The sequence below is a fragment of the Podarcis cretensis genome (assembly GCF_951804945.1).
Source record: "Podarcis cretensis genome assembly, chromosome: 1".
NCBI lineage: Eukaryota > Metazoa > Chordata > Lepidosauria > Squamata > Lacertidae > Podarcis > Podarcis cretensis.
The window spans coordinates 124,361,852-124,381,751 of NC_137170.1; the positions used below are offsets into that span (position 1 = coordinate 124,361,852).

Sequence of the window (19,900 nt, forward strand, 5' to 3'; positions counted from 1 at the left end):
TTATTTTTATTTTACCACCAAGCTTCATTCCGTCTCCGCCAAGCTTTGGCGATGGTGCCATTAATAATATAGCTTCCCATTTAAAAAGTCGGGAGGAAGTAGTTTTCGCGACACAAATCTGCAAGGCAGGGGAGAAATTCCTGTTGCAAAAGAATAGCTGAGCCGTGCACTGCTGAGAATCAAATCTTTAATCGCAGGCATTAAAATGCTGGCTCCATAGAACTGGGGGAGCTAAAATGGCCATATGGGTTGATGGATGGCGCTCATAAACACTTCCTTTAGAATAACAGCTCAAACTAGGGAGCCACCTGCTGTTTTCATAATTAGGTTTCGGAGAGCGGATGCGCTTGACCCAAGATAATTTCCATGATAGGTGTCGTAATTAAGAACCGGAGACGGTTGCACTTAAACTGAGGCTATGATCCTTTTCTGCTTTCCTGGCAATTAAAAAAAACAAATCCCTAAAACTTTTTAGATGGGGGGGACCTCACCCAGATCATTGCTTTTGAGCAGGAAGAGAAAAGATGCAGGAAAGGAGGAGCAAGATGGCGTTTTAGCATGGTAATGTTGTTGTGCCATAGTTGGTCAAAAAGGAAGGCATTGTGCGGCATTTTCCAAAGCCCCAAACCTTTTATTTCGGCCCATTCTTTCTCCGAGCACCTCTGATATCATCCGATGACCTGCTGCAATTCATCAAAGTATCCTGGGAGATCTGGATTGAATGGTTGCCTTAAATGGTCCTGTGGCTCTGCTTTCTTCTGGACAGATTTTAGGGACAGCTGCACACTGTAGGCACCCTTTCTTGGTAGCCAGTGGCATGTAATGAATTTTTTTAATAGGGGAACAGTTAGGTCCAGAGGCAAGGGCGATTGGGGGCAGGTGGACAGCGGCAACGTTGTGCATGTGATGTTGTGATGTCGTGTGTGTGAGCATCGTGCCTCCTTCCTTAAACTGAACAGGAGCTTCCTAGGCTTTGGGAAGGAGGCATCAGGTCTCTTGAAAGAAGGCTGGAGCCCTCCTGCATCCTTCCCAAAGTCGGATGGACATTGAGAAGATGGTGGGAGGGCTCTTGGACCCCACCAGAGCACCGTGCCTCCCTCCCTAAACAGGACAGAAACTTCCCGGGCTTTGGTGCCAGGGAAACATTTAGGGGACTAGCCTAGTCCCCCTAGCCTACTGGCTGCACATCGCTGTTGGAAACTACTGTGTTTTTTGCTCTATAAGATGCACTTTTTCCCTCCTAAAAAGTAAGGGGAAATGCTTTCATTGCTTTTGCTGCGCTTAGATCCCTCTTGCTGTTCTGGCTTCTGGGATTCAAAATATATTTTTTCTTGTTTTCCTCCTCCAAAAACTAGGTGCGTCTTATGGTCTGGTGCGTCTTATAGAGCGAAAAATGCGGTATCTTTGAGAAATGGTACTTAAGATGTAGATCAGTTTGACTGCTGCACAAACTAGGATGTTGGGTCTGCCCATTTGCTATGTGAAATGACTGAGACTGCTGGTTAATATATTTTGCATTTGCTTTATTTCTGTACAACGTCATAAACATGCTCAAACAACCCAAGGCAGCAGACAGGTCTGTTTCAACATGGGCCAGCCTCAGTTATGTAGGACTGGTTTTTACAGCTAGAAAAGGCGTACCAGAGAGGTGTGCTAAGCCACCCTCCACCCGCCCATGGCTTACCTCCGGGTATTACTTTTCCTCAGCTAGACACCACTACTCAGTGAGTTGAGAGCCAGTGTAGTATAGTGGTTAGAGCACTTGGGTTCAAATCCCCACTTGCTTATGAAGCTCACTGGGTGACCTTGGGCCAGTCACAGTCACCCAGCCTAACATACCTCGCAGGGTTGTTTGAGGATTACAAGGGGAGGAAAGCGTAATAATAATAATAATAATAATAATAATAATAATAATAATAATGTTATTTATACCCTGCCCATCTGGCTCGGTTTCCCTAGCCACTCTGGGTGGCTTACAGCATATCTAAAAACATTAAACAAACTGGGATGTAAATGTAGTAACATGGAATGGCCTCACACGTGCCACAGAACTTCCCTCCCTCCCCAAATTTCCCCAGGAGGGTTGGGGAAATCCCCAGAGCAGATTATTTTTAGGGTGGCTGCAATGGGTAGACCGGGGGGGGGGGGAGAGAGAGAGAGGGGGGAAGTCCCATTGGGCAAAGCAGAAGTCATTCTGTTCAAGCAAAGACATTGTGGAAAACAACCCAGAGAATGGGCGGAAATTCATGGTGAAGATCTGACGTAGGTATGGCCATCTAAACTTCCCAAATTTCGTGTAACGCGTTGCGAGGAGGCACTATCCAATAAGAACAAGATCTCAGCTTCTACTTCAGTCTCCTTGGAGAAAGTGACTGCTATAAGGACATGAGTAATAAAAGTAAATAATCATGGGAGATCTTTTGGTCATACAGCTGAGAATTGTGAGGAAGAGGAAAGTTCTCAATGAATCAGATGTCCCCACCCCCCCGTTATTTTATCATTATTTTTTACTATTTTAGAGTGAGTTCAAGAAGCTTTTGTATGGCCTCTGTTTCTTTCATGCGTTGGTCCAAGAGAGGCGAAAATTCGGACCCCTGGGTTGGAATATTCCTTACGAGTTCAACGAGACTGACCTGCGGATCAGCGTGCAGCAGCTGAACATGTTCCTCAATCAATACGAGGTACCGCAAAGATCAGAATGGTTTGCCAGCTTTATAAGTAAGCCCCCATATTGCTAACCTGCAAAAATCTTTACTAGCCTGCTGGGGGGCAGGCAAAAGAGGGCTCTGAAGCTCTGCGGATCCTGTGCTGACCATAGGAGAGGAGTGGGCTTCCCTCCTCTAACAGCCCAGAATTTCTTTTGCATGCGCGTGAATTTCAGTGGATGGGGGAGGTAACTCACCAGCACTACTCTGGGAACTTATTGTTGCCGACTGACATGATTAAATCCCATAATGTCCCTAAAACCCTGTCTTAGCTCAGTTGGTAGAGCACGAGACTCTTAATCTTAGGGTTTGAGATCAAGCCTCACATTGGGCAAAAGTTTCCTGCACTGGCTGGACCAGATTATTCTTGTAGTCCCTTCTAACTCTACAGTTCTGTGAATTTTTGAAACACCATTCTGGGGGTTACAGTATTGCAGCTGGCAACCACAACATATCGCAAAGATAGCTGGTCTGGTTTTCTTTTCTTTCATTTAGTACTTGAGCTTTACATCACCCTTGCTTTTAGCAGGGCCCATGCAAATACCGCCTTCCTGACCGTTGGAGTCCCCATTCATCTCATCCACTCAATCTGACGGAACCTGTCTTTGCCTGAAAGGGAAGTCCCTAAGTCACCGAGGGTTTGAAACCCATCAGTTCCACTCACCTGGTTTACCTGGTCAGTTGAAGCTGTTCCCAGGCTGTGGCTACTGTCATTGTTGTACAATATTCTTGTACCTCAGCCTTCTCGATAGTGGCGTCTGCCCTGTGGAACGCCCTCCCATCAGATGTCAAGGAAATAAACAACTACAGTAGTCCCTCGGGTGACAAACACTTCAGGTTACAGAGTCCGCTAACCTGGAAATAGTACCTCGGGTTAAGAACTTTACCTCAGGATGAGAAGAGAAATTGTGTGCTGGTGGCACGGTGGCAGCAGGAGGCCCCATTAACTAAAGTGGTACCTCAGGTTAAGAATGGTTTCAGGTTAAGAACAGACCTCCAGAACGAATTAAGTTCGTAACCAGAGGTGCCACTGTATCTGGCTTTTAGAAGACATCTGAAAGCAACCCTGTTTATGGAAGTTTTTAATGTTTGATCTTTTATCGTATTTTTAATAATCTGTTGGGAGCTGCCCAGAGTGAAACCCAGCCAGATGGGCGGGGTATAAATAATAAGTTGTTGTTGTTGTTGGATCGATAACCCACAACTGCTCCATTTCTGACTTTTTTTTTTGTTATTCCCAACTTTGTCAACACAAGAAAGCAGTCCACAATGGTTAAAGTGACAACAATGCAGCATTTACGCTGTGCCATCCTTGGTGTTTTCCTCCATTCCCTATAAATAGCCCAAATGGTACCCATGTCTTTCTTACCTGTGGACCAAAAACAAACCCCTGTGTTGCAATAAGAACCAATCACAACAATACAAACACAACACATAGGCTAATAGTTAGTAGAGAATATATAAGAGAATAATGATATCAATCAAATTGTAGGAATAAGCCAATCAAAATTCATATGTACAATATAACAGAGTGGTAGCGAGGACTGACAAGCTGTTTATTCAAGATAGATGTCTAAGGACAGTCTCACAATAGTCTTTCAAAAGTTTCAACAGAAAACGTCTCAAAAGCCTGAAAAGGACAGTGTCTCCGGAATGATACTACTGTTTAGTAATAGTCTTCATCAGCTGGAAATAAGATACAAGGCATACAACCAAAGAATGATAACAGAACTGAGCTACCTGCATACACATTGTATAATAACGCATACAAAACAGAATATATAAGAAAGGTACATAGCCGATATTTTTCAACAGAAGATTCATGCCAAGGATCAGTGCTCACTAGATAGTGTAGCTGCTGGTACTTGCAACACAATTGCATAGGACATACCTGTGTCCTGTTTGCTTAGACAAACACGCAATGAGTCGAGCTGTGAACTTTTCTTCTGTTAACCAAACATGCTAGCGTGTTGGGAGAGTAGGGAGGAGTCACAGATGAGCTTTTGTTTTGTACGTTTCAGGAGTTGCCCTTTGACGCCATCCGCTACATGACGGGCGAATGCAATTACGGAGGCCGGGTCACCGATGACTGGGATCGGCGGACGCTGCGCAGTATTTTGAACAAGTTCTACAACCCGATCATTGTTACGAATCCCGATTACAAGTTTGATTCCAGCGGCCTTTATTATGCTCCTCCTGAAGGAGAGGTAAGCACCTTAGTGGGGCGCGATTCAGCAGGACATTCCCCTGCTTGATCCCCACTCAAAGAAGAGCAAGAACTTAGAGGAGGAATCAAAATGCTAATCATCTTCTGAGACAGTGGCAAGAAATCTGGGCGAGCTCTACAGTTCAGAGCAGGAACGGGAGATGAATTAAATTTGTTTCTGTTTTAAGGAGAGACAGTTCACACATCTGGACCCGGTCACAAACCAAAACGCAGGTGCCTTTCTGAATTTTGCAATGCGGTTCTCCAACCGACCAGTGTGTACAAAAATGAATATCCCACATATACTTGCGCTCAGATCCTGCTTGTGGGTGTTCCATGGGCTCCAGCAAAAACCGCTTAGTATTAGGGGAAAATATAAAGATATGCACTGGTCTAAACTGCATGCAATAATGTGTTTATTTTTATTTATTTATTTTTATTCTCTGCAATGCGCTCAGATCCTGCTGGTGGGCTTTCCGTGGGCCCTGGCCTGATCCAGCAAAAAAGAAGAAGAAAAAGCATTGTATTAGGGAAAATATAAATATATGTATTGGTCTAAACTGCATGCAATAATACGTTGTTTATTATTATTATTCTCTGCAAATTGTGGAGAACTGAATTGAAAATTGGAAAGATGTCAACAGAGAATGGCCAGGTTCAAGCCACTGATCAATTCTGACCCCTGATATTTTTTTCAGTATGTAAGCTACATTGAATACACAAAGACCCTTCCATTGAACCCTGCACCTGAGATCTTTGGGATGAACGCCAACGCCGATATCACAAAGGATCAATCCGAAACGCAGTTGTTGTTTGATAACATTCTTCTCACGCAGGTGTGTTTGTTTTCATATTTGGAGCATTGAAGTTACTGCCTACTTATTATTTATTGGATTTTTCAGACAGCGTTTTCAATACAGAGAATCTGATCTTCCTTTCTTCACATTACTACTCACTGGAATATTAATGTATTCACTGTCACTTAATGGTGTGGCTCGAGAAGACTTCAAGTATATTACTGGCTGAATATTTTAAAGTTTTCTAACACACCGTATTGATTCCAGAACATAGCATCTAATCCATTTTCTGAATGTTGCAACTGTTGAGAGTGCATAAAGTTACCTGATGCTTTCGAAAACTAGCTTGACATAAATAATAATTTAGCAAAGGTGTGCTTTTGTATGTACAGTGGTGCCCCGCAAGACGAATGCCTCGCAAGACGGAAAACCCGCTAGACGAAAGGGTTTTCCGTTTTGGAGGCACTTCGCAAAACGAATTTCCTATGGGCTTGCTTCGCAAGATGAAAATGTCTTGCGAGTTCCTGCGGGTTTTTTTTCCTTCCCCCCCCCTTTTTTCTTAAAGCTAAGCCGCTTATCAGCTGATCCGCTAAGCCGCTTATCAGCTGATCCGCTAAGCCGCTTATCAGCTGATCCGCTAAGCCGCTAATAGCGCTAATCCGCTAAGCCGCTAATGGGCTTGCTTTGCAAGACGAAAAAACCGCAAGACGAAGAGACTCGCGGAACGGATTCTTTTCGTCTTGCGAGGCACCACTGTATTTTCCCCTTCTAAGTATTAGGGCATAACTAAACGAGATGCAGGAAATCTACAATCAGGATCTAATAGGGTGCTGGATTGGGGCCATGGTGCTGGGGAAGGGGGAGATCAACCCCCCCCCCATTGTTTCTCACACCTAAATTTCTTATTCAGTCTGATCTTTGCCCTGAGGAGTTGGAAAGGAAACATAATTGTATCCAGTCCAATTAATTGAGATCTAGTCCTCAGTTAATTTTCTGTGCAAGAGAGGAAAAGATAGATGAAGATATTTGTGTGCGCGCGCATGCACATGCAGGTTTCACATTCCCTACCATGTCCCGGAATATTTTTCCTGCCACCTAGATCTTGCTCCTCATCCCAGTAATAGAGTTAGCCTCCCCAGGAAGAGTCACCAAAGATGGCTGCAGGCCCAGTTTCTAATGGATCCACCAGCTAATTTCTATAGACATCAAAATGAGGCCGCGTTATTTTGATGTCTACAGAAATGTATTAGCTGGTGAACCCATTGGAAACTGGGTTATCCAGAAACACACACACACACAAAAACAAATCTCACTACAGCCAACCAAAGACAACCAACCACACCCTAGGCCAACCCCAACCTCTCTCACCGCCAAGAAAATACAGCAAGCAAATTGTAAGAGAACCCACACAAGTGACGCTGACACAAAACCCCACACATACACTAAGTAGAATAGAAGAATTGCCACCCCACCCCACTTGCCATTCCCCTCTTCCCCTTTCCTTCCTAACCTAACACTGTAACACTAATGTCTCACAAATGAAACTGATCTGTAGAAAACGCAACTTGAAAAGAGAGACAATGCACTTAATTTTTGTAAACTAAGAAATCTTTAATAAAAAATATATTTAAAATGAAATAAAATAAGGCCACATTCTGACCAGTATACACCCCGAATGGAAGTTTTGTGGGCCGAACTGCGCTGTCACTTGGGTTTTTGCCATGTTTAATCAACCCCCATCCTCCCCCCCCCCAAATAAAAACAGTCTCGTGCGTCAGGCGCCGGTGCCAAATCATCTGATCAGGTTGTTCGCGATGTGGCGAGTGACATCCAAAGTAAACTCCCCGCCGACTTCCACATCGAAGCCGCGATGAGGAGATACCCGACCACCTACACGCAGAGCATGAACACCGTGCTGGTCCAAGAGATGGGGAGATTTAACAAATTGCTGCAAACGATTCGAGAATCCTGCATCAACATCCAGAAAGCAATCAAGGTGAGGGGACCTTTTGAGAAGGAGGCCTGTTGACTTGGAGCACCCTGGCAAGAGTGGCTGTCCGCTCTCATGTATTGTCGCTGCCGGAACTTGCCAAATTGCTCTTTGTGGCTGTGGCATTATCTACATTCGCAAGCTTTGCCTTTAACTGCTATTTGTGTAGGGATGTTCATAGATGCTCAGAGAGGATGATGATGATGATGATGATGATGATGATGATGATGATGATGATAATTATTTATACCCTGCCCATCTGGCTGGGTTTCCCCAGCCACTCTGGGCGGCTTCTAACAAAAGATTAAAAATACATTAAAACATCAGCCATTAAAAACTTCCCTAAACAGGGCTGCCTTCAGATGTCTTTTAAATGTCAGATGGTTGTTTATTTCTTTGACATCTGATGGGAGGGCGTTCCACAGGGCGGGCACCACTACCAAGAAGGCCCTCTACCTGGTTCCCTGTAACTTGGCTTCTCGCAGTGAGGGAACCGCCAGAAGGCCCTCAGCGCTGGACCTCAGTGTCCGGGCAGAACGATGGAGGTGGAGACGCTCCTTCAGGTATACTGGACCGAGGCCGTTTAGGGCTTTAAAGGTCGCACCAACATTTTGAGTTGTGCTCTGAAACGTGCTGGAAGCCAATGTATGTATTTCAAGAATGGTGTTATATATATTAGGATATATATATATATATATATATATATATATATATATATATATATGATGTATTTGTTAGATATTATCTTCCCTTCCTTACGTTTGTGAGTTCAGCAGAGTGCATCCCTTTGCAGCTTAAAAGGGGAATCTTAGGCTAGTTTTAGCAATCCATGATGCTTTAAGGCAGACTTGGATGTTCCTGGTATTTCCCCCTTTTAACAATAATCACACAGTCTTGCAAAAGGCTAAGATGACATTTGCTCGTTCAGAATACAGCAGTATCTTGGTTCTCGAATGTAATCCATTCTGGAAGCCTGTTCGACTCCTGAAACCGTTCGAAAACCAAGGCGTGGCTTCTGATGGGCTGCAGGAGCTTCCTGCACTCAAGCGGAAGCTGCGTCAGACGTTCGGCTTCCGAAAAACGTTTGAAAACCAGAACGCTTACTTCCAGATTTTCAGCGTTCGAGAGCCAAAATGTACGAGTGCCAGCCAAAGTGTTCGAGAACCAAGTACGACTGTACTTGCTGGAGATACAGCAGCTTTGTTCCAGCAGGCTTAAAATGGTAATCCAGTTACAAAGACGTACTTTAGTTCAGTTTAAAATGGAGTCTGGGCTGAGGCCCTGACTTAGCCCATGTTCCCACATTGCTGGAATGAGGCAAAAGAGCAAAGAGGAAGTTCCTAGCACACACACACACACACACCCCGGACAGGGCACAGAGGGAGTGTCTCTTGAGTTCTTTCTAGGAAACATGCAGGAAAAAACTCTGAGGACTTCAGCTCCCATCATGTGCCTGTCTAGCAAACATGCGTTGTTGGTTTGTCTGCACTGTAAATATCCCACACTTTGTTCCTCATGTGGGGTGCTGCCTAATGTATTGCTGCCGATCTATAAATGAGAAAGAGAATGCAAAGCTGATCCTGCTTTTTGAAGAGACGTAGTCCTTGGTATTTTTAGGACAGCATCCCAAACCTGGGGTCCAGCTACGAAATGAAAACAACAGCATTTGGACAGGCTCTTGGCACCAGCGCATTGCTGAGAGTATGCATGCAAAAGTAAAAAAAAAAAATGGTGCAGTGTTGCGCAGACTGGACTTATTTCGGCTTCTTCACTAATATACAGAAAAGAACAAAGTTAATTCTTCAGTTTTTGCACTTCTCTGATTTTTGCAATACTATTCTTGGCTGAAAGAATATACCAAAATTGGGGTCAAGGGAGTCAAATGGCTGGAAGTGAAGATACTGGAGCTCATCGCCCTTGTCCCTTAAATTAGCTTCTGTGCAGTGTGTGTATTTTAGGGTACAAAGCATTCAAAAATAAATGCTTTCATGCAGCCTTTTTTTTTTTTAAAATTGTGGAATATGCAGGGAGACAGAACAGACTTACAAACACTTGCAAAACTGATGGGCTGAATAGACTAAATTGGCCCACTGCTTGTTGAGGGAGTGGGAGGGGGCAGACAGAGGCTAAGAGAAGGGCAATGCTAAGCACCAATATCCCAACCCCACTGACAGGCCCAAGGATTCCCGCATATTGGTGCAATATTGTGATCAGATCGCATAAATTCAAACTGGCCATGTAAATAAGGACATAAAACTACTAGCCTGCTAATATACAAGGGTCACACCCGTAATATACATTTAATGCACACGGCTTTCTCCAAAGAATCTTAGGTATGGCATTTTGTCCCTCGGAGCTAAAATTCCCAGCACCATTAAACTACAGTTCTCAGAATTCTTTGGGGGAAGTCATAAGCTTGAAACATGTGGTATAGCTGTCATCTACTGCTCTGTTTCCATGCTGGCCCAGAGAGCAGGGGAAGCCTGTAGCCCCTTAGAATCATAGAATCATAGAGAGTTGGAAGAGACCACAAGGGCCATCGAGTCCAACCCCCTGCCAAGCAGGAAACACCATCAGAGCACTCCTGACATATGGTTGTCAAGCCTCTGCTTAAAGACCTCCAAAGAAGGAGACTCCACCACACTCCTTGGCAGCAAATCCCACTGTCGAACAGCTCTTACTGTCAGGAAGTTCTTCCTAATGTTTAGGTGGAATCTTCTTTCTTGTAGTTTGGAGCCATTGCTCCGTGTCCGCTTCTCTGGAGCAGCAGAAAACAACCTTTCTCCCTCCTCTATGTGACATCCTTTTATATATTTGAACATGGCTATCATATCACCCCTTAACCTCCTCTTCTCCAGGCTAAACATGCCCAGCTCCCTTAGCCGTTCCTCATAAGGCATCGTTTCCAGGCCTTTGACCATTCTGGTTGCCCTCCTCTGGACACGTTCCAGTTTGTCAGTGTCCTTCTTGAACTGTGGTGCCCAGAACTGGACACAGTACTCCAGGTGAGGTCTGACCAGAGCAGAATACAGTGGCACTATTACTTCCCTTGATCTAGTAAAGGAGGCTAGTAAAAAAATGCCTTTGACCAAGTGGACTGTCAGATGATAGATGCTTCACTGCCCATCCTTTGCAAGCTCACAGCGTTTCCATGCTGGTCACGGGGGATTGAATTTCCTTCTTTCAAGGCTAGCACAGGAATGAAGCAGGGTGAGCCACTTCTCCTCTGCAAACCCACTCACTAATGCATATTTGGAATTCCTGCCGACTCAAATACAGGAGTAGAAGCTTATAACTGAGACAGATAACATGGTTTCCAACTTGACAACACTGTGAGTAGTTGCAGCTGAAACAGGGGCTAAACCCATCGAGACCGGAGGAAGCTTGTTGATAACAGTTGAAAAACTGCATGATAAAAATAACTGAAGACACAAAGGGGGGTCCACTAATATGTCTTTTCCCTGTCTTCTTATCTCAACCAGGGTCTGGTTGTGATGTCTGCGGAACTGGAAGAGGTGGTAAATAGCATGTTGAAGGGCAAAATTCCAGGCATGTGGATGAGTAAGTCCTACCCAAGCCTCAAACCGCTCGGCAGCTATGTGAATGATTTTCTTACCAGACTGAAGTTCTTGCAGGTGAGCCCGTCAGAAACAACTCAACGTGTTGGGATGTCGATTTTCTGTCTTGATTCCAAATTACAATTGCACACGTTATGTGGGCCTCTGCTCCTCAGTTCATGCAGTCATGTTGTTTTACTGCAGTTTGGTCACCAGTGCATATGCTAAGAAATGCAGTTTTGTTTTGTTGGGTCTGAATATTAAGGGGGTTGCTGTATATTAAATGTTTTGCAAGGTAGTTAGCTAGCTGGTTCTGGGGCCAGGAGATGTGCTGGGGGAGAGAGGAGATGGCAGTGAAGGAAAGTGTTCAGGCAAGTGGATCAGGGCATGAGCTGCACTTTCTGATATGTGTATGGCTGCAGTATAAAATCCACAAGTGCAGAAGAGCAACCTACATATGCTTGAAAATAGCTTGTCAGGTTCTAATTCACATTTCCTTCCCAAAAGGAAAAATGCCAAAGACCACAGAGGGCATTAAATAAGAGTCCGAGGGCTGCATATACACCTTTACATTTAAAACACACACACCCTCCAAGTATCATGGGAACTTCATTTTATTCCTCTCAGAGCTACAATTACCAGCATTCTTCACAAACTAGTTCCCCGGCATAGAATATATGACAGGAAATAAATCTGACAGGAAATACCGTATTTTTCGCCCTATAGGGCGCACTGGCCCATAGGGCGCACCTAGTCTTTTTTTTGGGGGGGGGGGAATAAAGAAAAAAAATTATTCCCCCCCCCAGGCGTGCTTCCCCCAACCCCAGCCCCCAGAACAGGCTGCTATCCGCAAGCCGGGCTCTCAAGGCTTCCAGAGAGCTGTCCGAAGCCCGGGGTGTGCTCCGCTGCGCTCCCCGGGTTTCGGGCTGCTGTCCGCAAGCCTTGGGAGCCCGGCGGGAAGTCGCACCGGGTTCCCAAGGCTTGTGGATAGCTTCCTGAAGCCTGGAGAGCAAGAGGGGTCGGTGCGAACCAACCCCTCTCTCTCTCCAGGCTTCAGCGAAAGCCTGCATTCGCCCCATAGGACGCACACACATTTCTCCTTCCTTTTTGGAGGGGGAAAAGTGTGTCCTATAGGGCGAAAAATACGGTAAATCTAAAATGTATGCAGCCTTTTTAAAGAGAGCAGGGCAATTAATTGCAACCTCTGTGTCATGCTGATTGTGTTTGCATCAAGTTCTGAAAGGGCCTGTAACTTTCTACAGACCAATGTGCCCGTATAAAAGGGGAGGGTCTCCTTCAACTATCAGGATTTTGTTGGTTGGAATCACACATGGAGCCAGCAGGTCTCCTGCTCCGCCGACTTCTGCCGATTTCCCTGCTGCACATATCACATTCCCTATTGAGCCGGGGGTTGTACAACTTGTAATAAAAGCCTCTGTGCAGTAGTAGCATTGGACTCAAAACACCCTAGGTTCCTGCCCTGTGCGTTCTTAATGCTGCAATATAAAGCTCCATTCCCACCCTCTCTCTTCTTGCTGTTGCTACAGACGTGGTACGAGAATGGAACCCCTCCAATGTTTTGGCTTTCTGGGTTTTTCTTCACGCAAGCCTTCTTAACTGGCGCCCAGCAGAATTTTGCCAGGAAATACACAATCCCAATAGACCTGCTAGGCTTTGACTACGAAGTCTTGGAAGACAAGGAGTACAAGCATGCGCCTGAAGACGGTGAATGCAACCGTATATTCATTAACCACGCTAGAATTTGGGGGGCGGTTTATCACCTTTGTATCCTGCCCTTCATCATGGTAGCTGGATGCAGAAGGCTGAGTTGTATTTGGGAAATACGTTTTATGAAATAGTAGACCGGTGATGTTACTCGTCCTACATTGCCTAGGGAGCTTGATGACTGAGCAGGGAATTTGAACACAGGTCTCCCTGCCCTTTGTGCTTGAAGAAAATAATATTCAGAAACTGCATCTGCAGCAAGAAGTGATAAAATAGGCCAACTCCTGCAGCCAATCAGAAATAGGAAACTCCTGCAGCCAATCAGGAGCCGCAGAAGTCGCGTCAGACGTTCAGGTTCCAAAGAACGTTCACAAACTGGAACACTCACTTCCGGGTTTGTGGTGTTCAGGAGCCAAAACATTTGACTCGCAAGGTGTTCGGGATCCAGGGTATGACTGTATAGACTTAGTCTGCGGCTCAAGAATTCTAGTGGCCTTTTCATGTGCCATTTGTTTTATCCACAGAATTTTCAAGCCACTATGTGTAGATCCTAATTCACAACGAGCCTTTTGCAGGTGTAAATTTCTGCATGTAATTAGACCTGTACACCCAGCGGGAAGCTGCAACTTGTTTCTGCTTCCATTCATGTGTAGATAATACTCAAAATTGTTTCTTACTATTCTTACACAAGGCGAGGAACCTATTCATGGGTTCTTTGAAGAGTATTTCCTGCTCACACCTTATTATCAAGCCTACAGTCTGTTTAAAACATGTGCCTTCCTTTGCCATTTCACACGCATGGTGTCTATACAGTGGCGTAGCGTGGGGGGTGCCAGGGGTGCCGGCCGCACCAGGCGCAACATCTGGGGGGGGGCGCGAGTCCAGAGGGAAGGGACAAGTTCCTTCCTCCGCCGGGCTCCCCGCCGCTGCCGTTGCGGCCGCGCTCCACTCACTGCTCGCAGGAGGAGCAGCCGCTGCAGCAGCGCCGACGCCGCCACCAACGCCTGGCCGGGCACGGGCAGCCTCCGCACCCCAACACCGACGCCATCCCCTCGGCCCAGCCACAGGCGGCGGCTGCTTCTGCTGACTGGGAGGAGAGCTCCGAGGGCCCTGCTCTCCCAAAACCCTCCGAGAGGAAGCCGGCGGGCGGGCGAGGGTCTCCCGGCAGAAGACGGTGCCGCTGGCTCCGGCTCTCAGCGCAAGTCTCAGCCGCCGGGGGGGGGGGGGTCGGGCGAGGACGGAGCGCGGCTGGAAGCCCCCGGACCAGGCCAGGAGGAGAGGCGCTCGCCAAGCCCGGATCTGGAGCGCCTCGGAGCACGGGCTCCACCTACAGCCCAAGGAGAGGAGGGGGCGGGGAGGCGCCCGAGGGGAGGGGGCTTCGGCTGCCTCGGCCCGCGGGGGCTCCACAAATAATAAATTTAATAAATTCCTGCTGAGCCTTAAGGGGGGGTCCTTGGCTCCTTCGCTTGCCCCCAGCCCCAGTGGCGTAGCGTGGGGGGTGCAGGGGGGCGGCCGCAACATCTGGGGTGGGGCGCGCTCGCACTCGAGTGCTAAAATCCAGGGGTTAGGGGGCGCAAATTACTTGCCTTGCCCCGGGTGCTGACAACCCACGCTACGCCACTGTGTCTATAACCAATGTGCTTTGTCGTGTTTCTCTCTAAATAAATAAGGAGTCTTCATTCACGGATTGTTCCTGGATGGAGCTCGCTGGAACAGGAAGAAAAAGAGGCTAGGGGAATCTCATCCCAAAATCCTGTATGATACTATGCCAGTGGTGAGTATTTATATAATCATCAATTAAGAGACTTGTAGCTTTATTAAGGCTGTGTTCCCACACTCGCTTATATACTCATTGTACAGTGGTGCCTTGCAAGAAGAAAATAATCCGTTCCGCGAGTCTCTTCGTCTAGCAGTTTTTTCGTCTTGCGAAGCAACCCTATTAGCGGATTAGCACTATTAGCGGCTTAGAAAAGGGGGGGGGGGGCGAAAAAAATCGCAAGACTCGCAAGATGTTTTCGTCTTGCGAAGCAAGCCCATAGGGAAATTTGTCTTGTGAAGCGCCTCGAAAAACCATTTCGTCTAGCGGGTTTTTCGTCTTGCGAGGCATTCGTCTTGCGGGGCATCACTGTATATTACTTCTGTGTGGGGCTTATTAACACACCCAATAATATGCTACTGTGTTTCGCAACCTGACGCCATTGAAACAAATGGTCTCAGAGAGGTCAGAAAATGCATGTGTGGCATTAAACCCACAATAATTGACACACACGCACACCTAATTTAATGTTGAACTTGCACATAGTGACCTCCCCACCTGCAATTCTAGAAACTGTGCTATAGCAGCACAGCTGTCCCCTTCTTCTGGTTCATATTTGGACAACAGAGCAGTCCAGAAGAATGCCTGCATCCCACGGAAAGAGTTTAGCACTCATTTTGAGTAGGCCTGAGTCACTAGGTGAATTTCTGGAGCTGTTTGTGTATGGGGGAAGAAGCCACAAGAACCAGTGCTTTCTCCCCTGTCTTGATAAAGAGACATTCTTAGAACTCACTCTTTCTTTGCTACAGATGTGGCTAAAGCCTTGTAAAAGATCAGATATACCGGAAAGACCCAGTTACATAGCTCCCGTGTACAAGACAAGTGAGAGAAGAGGAACGCTGTCCACCACAGGGCACTCCACCAATTTTGTGATTGCAATGATTCTTCCGTCGGACGAGCCAGAGGCCCACTGGATTGGACGGGGGGTCGCACTTCTCTGCCAGCTTAACTCGTAACCCAGGTTTCAGATCTGACTACCACTTTCCGTTCTTTGTATAATTCTAATGGCTACCTTCTTAAAAAAAAAAAAAAGGTAGCCAAATCTTCAGAAACTTTTGAATCCGATTTGTCCAATTTGTACCTTTTTTGAGTTTGTAAAAATAAATAAGATTTTTTTTAAAGAGCTTGGAAAAAACCAACTCCACCATGTTTGCTTGTTCAATAATTTTATTTTCTTACGCTCCTTATGAATAAGGAACATACATAAGATGAACACAACAACACTGTTGACAATAAACAAAAACAGCATGTCATCATTTCCAGCTTTGCATTTATTATTTTTTTAAAAATGGATTTTGTTATAACAAAAAACAACCCCCCCCAAAAAAAGAGTAGCTGATATCTCAGTATTTTTTTCAGGACCATAATCACATTGTTTCAACTATAAGGAAATAAAAAAATGTCACACTGCATCCTAGGACACCTACAGCATTTTTTCTAAGCAATAATCACAGCTGGTTTGAGTGCAGTGCGATCAACATGGGGATGTCACACAGTGACAGCATCGTAAGAGACACGTAACATTTATGTCCTCCAACAAGTACACGTTTAAATGAGACTGGACTCCAGCAGAACGGAATGGAGAAGCCAGGTAGAAATGTAGCGGAATCCCGATTGTCCCAATTGTGACTTTTAAAAGCATTCGCGTTCCAAAAATGTCCTGGGAATTCAATACTCGGGGAAAACAGGAGAAGCCATGGCTGCTGGGCTGCTCTTCACAAAGTGGTAACATGCACATGTAAGCAAATGCAGAGGATCACCCCATTCTGCAGGAAAATACAAATCCTATCACTTCTCCACGTGACCTGCGTGTTTTCTCTTTCAAAAAAAAAAAAAAAGCAAACCCAACCCAAAAAGACTATTACAGAGCACTAATTTATTTTTTTGCTTCCCTAGGTAGGCAACATTACGCTACAGCACATGCCAGCGAAAATCAAGAAAAGGCTGTACCTGAAGTAGAGAAAGCTTTATTCATAATTACAAAAATAAACCTTAAAAACCCTCCCTTATCCCATTTTTCCTGACTAAAATCTCACTTCAGCAATGCCATGACCCTTTATTTCAACTTGGCAGGTTTTAATTAAAATGACATCCAAGTTCCGAGCCAGAGAGAGAAAAAAGAGTGTAAAATCCCATTGATTACAAATGGATTAGCCTCGCTCTTGGGCTCCCAGCCAGACATTCTCAACTACAAATCTCCAGGGAGGAGGAGGAGGACAACAACACTGTGTAGATGCCCCCCAATGCTGTGGCCCTTGTAAGTTCTAGAGCCCCAATGATCCAAACAAATTTTCTGCACTAACAGACTCGTGGGGATCCAAGCCTTTGGTCTGGAACCACCAACTAGTCAACACTCTTGATATCCCCCCAGCTAACACAAAAACGAAAAGCCGCTTGACAAAAGTCACCCAACATGAAGCCAAGTAGTTAACGGTGGTCACACGAAAAGGAATGACTGGATAAATTAAGTGGAAGGGTCAGAAAGTAAAAGCGCACTTTCACTTGGAATGAAGGCCATTAAAAGTTTGCCGACCAAGTTCCTCCACTCGGGCAGAAGGAAAAAAACTCCCCACTCTCCAAAAGTCAGGCTGTGTCCAGCTTTGCTTCTAGAGAGAGACCAAGATGAACAAAGACTGAGCAGCATGCTGTAAGAAAACCCAACAACTGTCGTGTTTCGTTACGGCTGTTAAGACTATATTATTGTCACACCAGAGTGGAAAAGGATTTCCACATCTCCCAAGTGCCCAGTATCAGAGCTCGGAGGAGACGGACCAATCTGTACCTGGCAAGACATGCTGCTTGGCACTAAACAATCAAATATTAAAGCTGATTTCTGCAGGTTAAGGCTTTTTTTTTGGCTGAGCCTGTCCAATCGGTCCACACGCAGCACCAAGTCAACAATACAGCTGCTTTGCTACAAGGGCATCTCTTTACGTTACTTCTGCAGAGTGGCTCCCGCTGCAGTTCCCGCAGCTGTGGTGGAAGTGGTCAAAATTCAACCGCCTTCCTCCAGCTCTCAAGGCGGTGGCGTGTCTGCGATGGGAAGTCGATTGGGGCTGGCCTTTCGGGTTCCCACCTTACGAAAAGAGCCACGTTGCAGCAGCAACACAGGAGCAGCCCCACCCCTAACCTAAGGTGCCGAAAACAAACAAAAATCAAAACAATGCCAGCACAGCATATGCCGAACGTTGGCCCACACTGAGCAAGACGTCCAACTTTCAGCAGGTGCTCCTGAGCTCAGGTGGCAAGGCATTAAAGGAATACATTCAAAAGAGTTCTGGGGAATTATGTAAACAGTTACCAAGACTGCCTCAGAGGGCCACGGCTGTGATCCTCGAATCAGCACTTCTCAGCTCCGCGTATTATTATTTTTTTGAAGGTTATAATGAGAGATAGAATTTGGCTGCCATGACCGAAAATAATCCAATGCAGGCGCATCATTAAGAGGAGGGGAGGGAGATGTTCAAAGCAGAAAACCGCTCAGTAGTTCAGGTTTCAAGTAGCACTGCTACACATTCTGTACGCTACTGCAGCAAAAGTTCGAGAAAGAGTCCACAAGCAGCATTAACCATTCAGCATTTTTGCTAACAAATACCTATGAGCCAACATCAAATACCCAACACCTGTCAACTCAGCCCTATTGTGGAAACAGGCCCCCCCAAGGCTCCCAATGCAGAGATTTGCTTCCTTGGGTTTCGAAAGGTCAAAAGTACCATGTTGTTTGGCTGATATACAAGGGGACAGACTTGTGGATTTGCAGTCTTCTTTCCCAAAGGAGCCAGAAAACAACATTGCTGGGCTGAGGGAGTGCATGGCAGCAATTGCAAGCAAGAACGTCTTCTTGAGACATCGTACCGACTAAGGGATTGGCAAGGACCAGTAAACAGAAGTGCCTGACCCAGACGAATACACGGTTTCACTTTGGTCACCAACCATTCAGCACAGTGCAAAACAGCGGACGTTACTGGGAAACAAGGCCTGGAGCAAATGCAAGGGTCATGGAACAGTGCATTGCTCATTCTGCCCTAAGGCAACCCCTGAACAGCATGCTTGAAATGTTTTCTTTAAATGATGTTTTTAATAAACGCACCCCACCTAGAATGCTCTCCAGTCATGCATTGCCAGATTGTTTGTGTGTGTGTGTGTGTGTGTGTGTGTGTGAGAGAGAGAGAGAGAGAGAGAGAGAGAGAGAGAGAGAGAGAGAGAGGGAGAGAGAGAAAGAGGGGTGGGAGGAACCAACTCAGAACGTTGCAGCGAGGCCCAGGGACCAGCTGTAGAGGATGACAATGACATGTAACTCTTGGACTGGCTATTCAACATTTGCTCAAGTATAACCTGAAAGGCTTTTTGTCAGCAAGGGATCCGACTTCTGCTGCACATTGCAGTGGCAAACTGGGAAAACAACACACTTGCTAATAGCATCCTGGGCATGACGTTTATGTTTCCTGCTTCCAGCGCTGCCTGATTAAAAGTCTACATCTTACCTCTGGGAAGCTGAGCTGCATTCATTCATTTTTTGTTTTTTGCCTGTTTGTTTGAGCTAAAAAAAACAGGAGCTTATTTATGCAGACACCAGAATACTGTTACTTGTGAAGCAGCTCGTGCCACTGCTTTGCCTGGGGACGAATGTGCATACAGTACAACAGTGCAGACTTGAAGCCATACAGTAACGTCGTCGCTAACCATAGCGGAGTACTGGAAATGGTCAAAACTGGATGTCCAACACTATTTTGTCTTCGTAAAGGGCAATCACCAACATAATGGCAAATCCCATGAGAAGACCTAAATTCTGGAGGATGAACTGCCCCACGGGACAGTAGCCGTGCTCTTCGTCGTCTCCGTCCCCGTGAAGCATTTCTGGAAGCTGAAAGGAAGAAAAAGTATGGCTCTTTAAAGTCAAAGTCTGAGGATAGAGGGATGGAGGTAGTCAGAGGATTATGTGCTCCTGCTTCCTCCCTAAGCTAAGGGTTGTTTAAACTGCTTAGAGTGGAGGACCCAATTAGCTGGAACCATGGTTTTGTATATTCTTCCGGACTTCCGGAACAGATTCCGGTCAACTTTCAAGGTACGACTGTATTGCCAACTCAAAATGTCTGAAACCGGC

At 45.9% G+C, this 19,900-nt stretch overlaps 2 protein-coding genes across 7 annotated transcripts in view; one reads left to right on the plus strand and one right to left on the minus strand.

Moving 5' to 3' along the window:
* DNAH7 (dynein axonemal heavy chain 7) overlaps positions 1-15,935 on the plus strand; it is a 148,087-nt gene extending 132,152 nt beyond the window's left edge. Inside the window, exons 57-64 of the mRNA XM_079974784.1 lie at positions 2,520-2,681; positions 4,727-4,912; positions 5,610-5,747; positions 7,474-7,704; positions 11,181-11,333; positions 12,803-12,980; positions 14,651-14,754; positions 15,546-15,935. Coding sequence (XP_079830910.1) covers positions 2,520-2,681; positions 4,727-4,912; positions 5,610-5,747; positions 7,474-7,704; positions 11,181-11,333; positions 12,803-12,980; positions 14,651-14,754; positions 15,546-15,752 — 1,359 coding nt within the window. The 3' untranslated portion in view covers positions 15,753-15,935. The remainder of the gene's footprint in view (positions 1-2,519; positions 2,682-4,726; positions 4,913-5,609; positions 5,748-7,473; positions 7,705-11,180; positions 11,334-12,802; positions 12,981-14,650; positions 14,755-15,545) is intronic.
* Positions 15,936-15,945: 10 nt separating this feature from the next.
* SLC39A10 (solute carrier family 39 member 10) overlaps positions 15,946-19,900 on the minus strand; it is a 57,981-nt gene continuing 54,026 nt past the window's right edge. For all 6 annotated transcript variants that reach the window (XM_079977661.1, XM_079977663.1, XM_079977660.1 and 3 more), the window contains one exon: positions 15,946-19,660. In XM_079977661.1, coding sequence (XP_079833787.1) covers positions 19,502-19,660 — 159 coding nt within the window. In that variant the 3' untranslated portion in view covers positions 15,946-19,501. The remainder of the gene's footprint in view (positions 19,661-19,900) is intronic.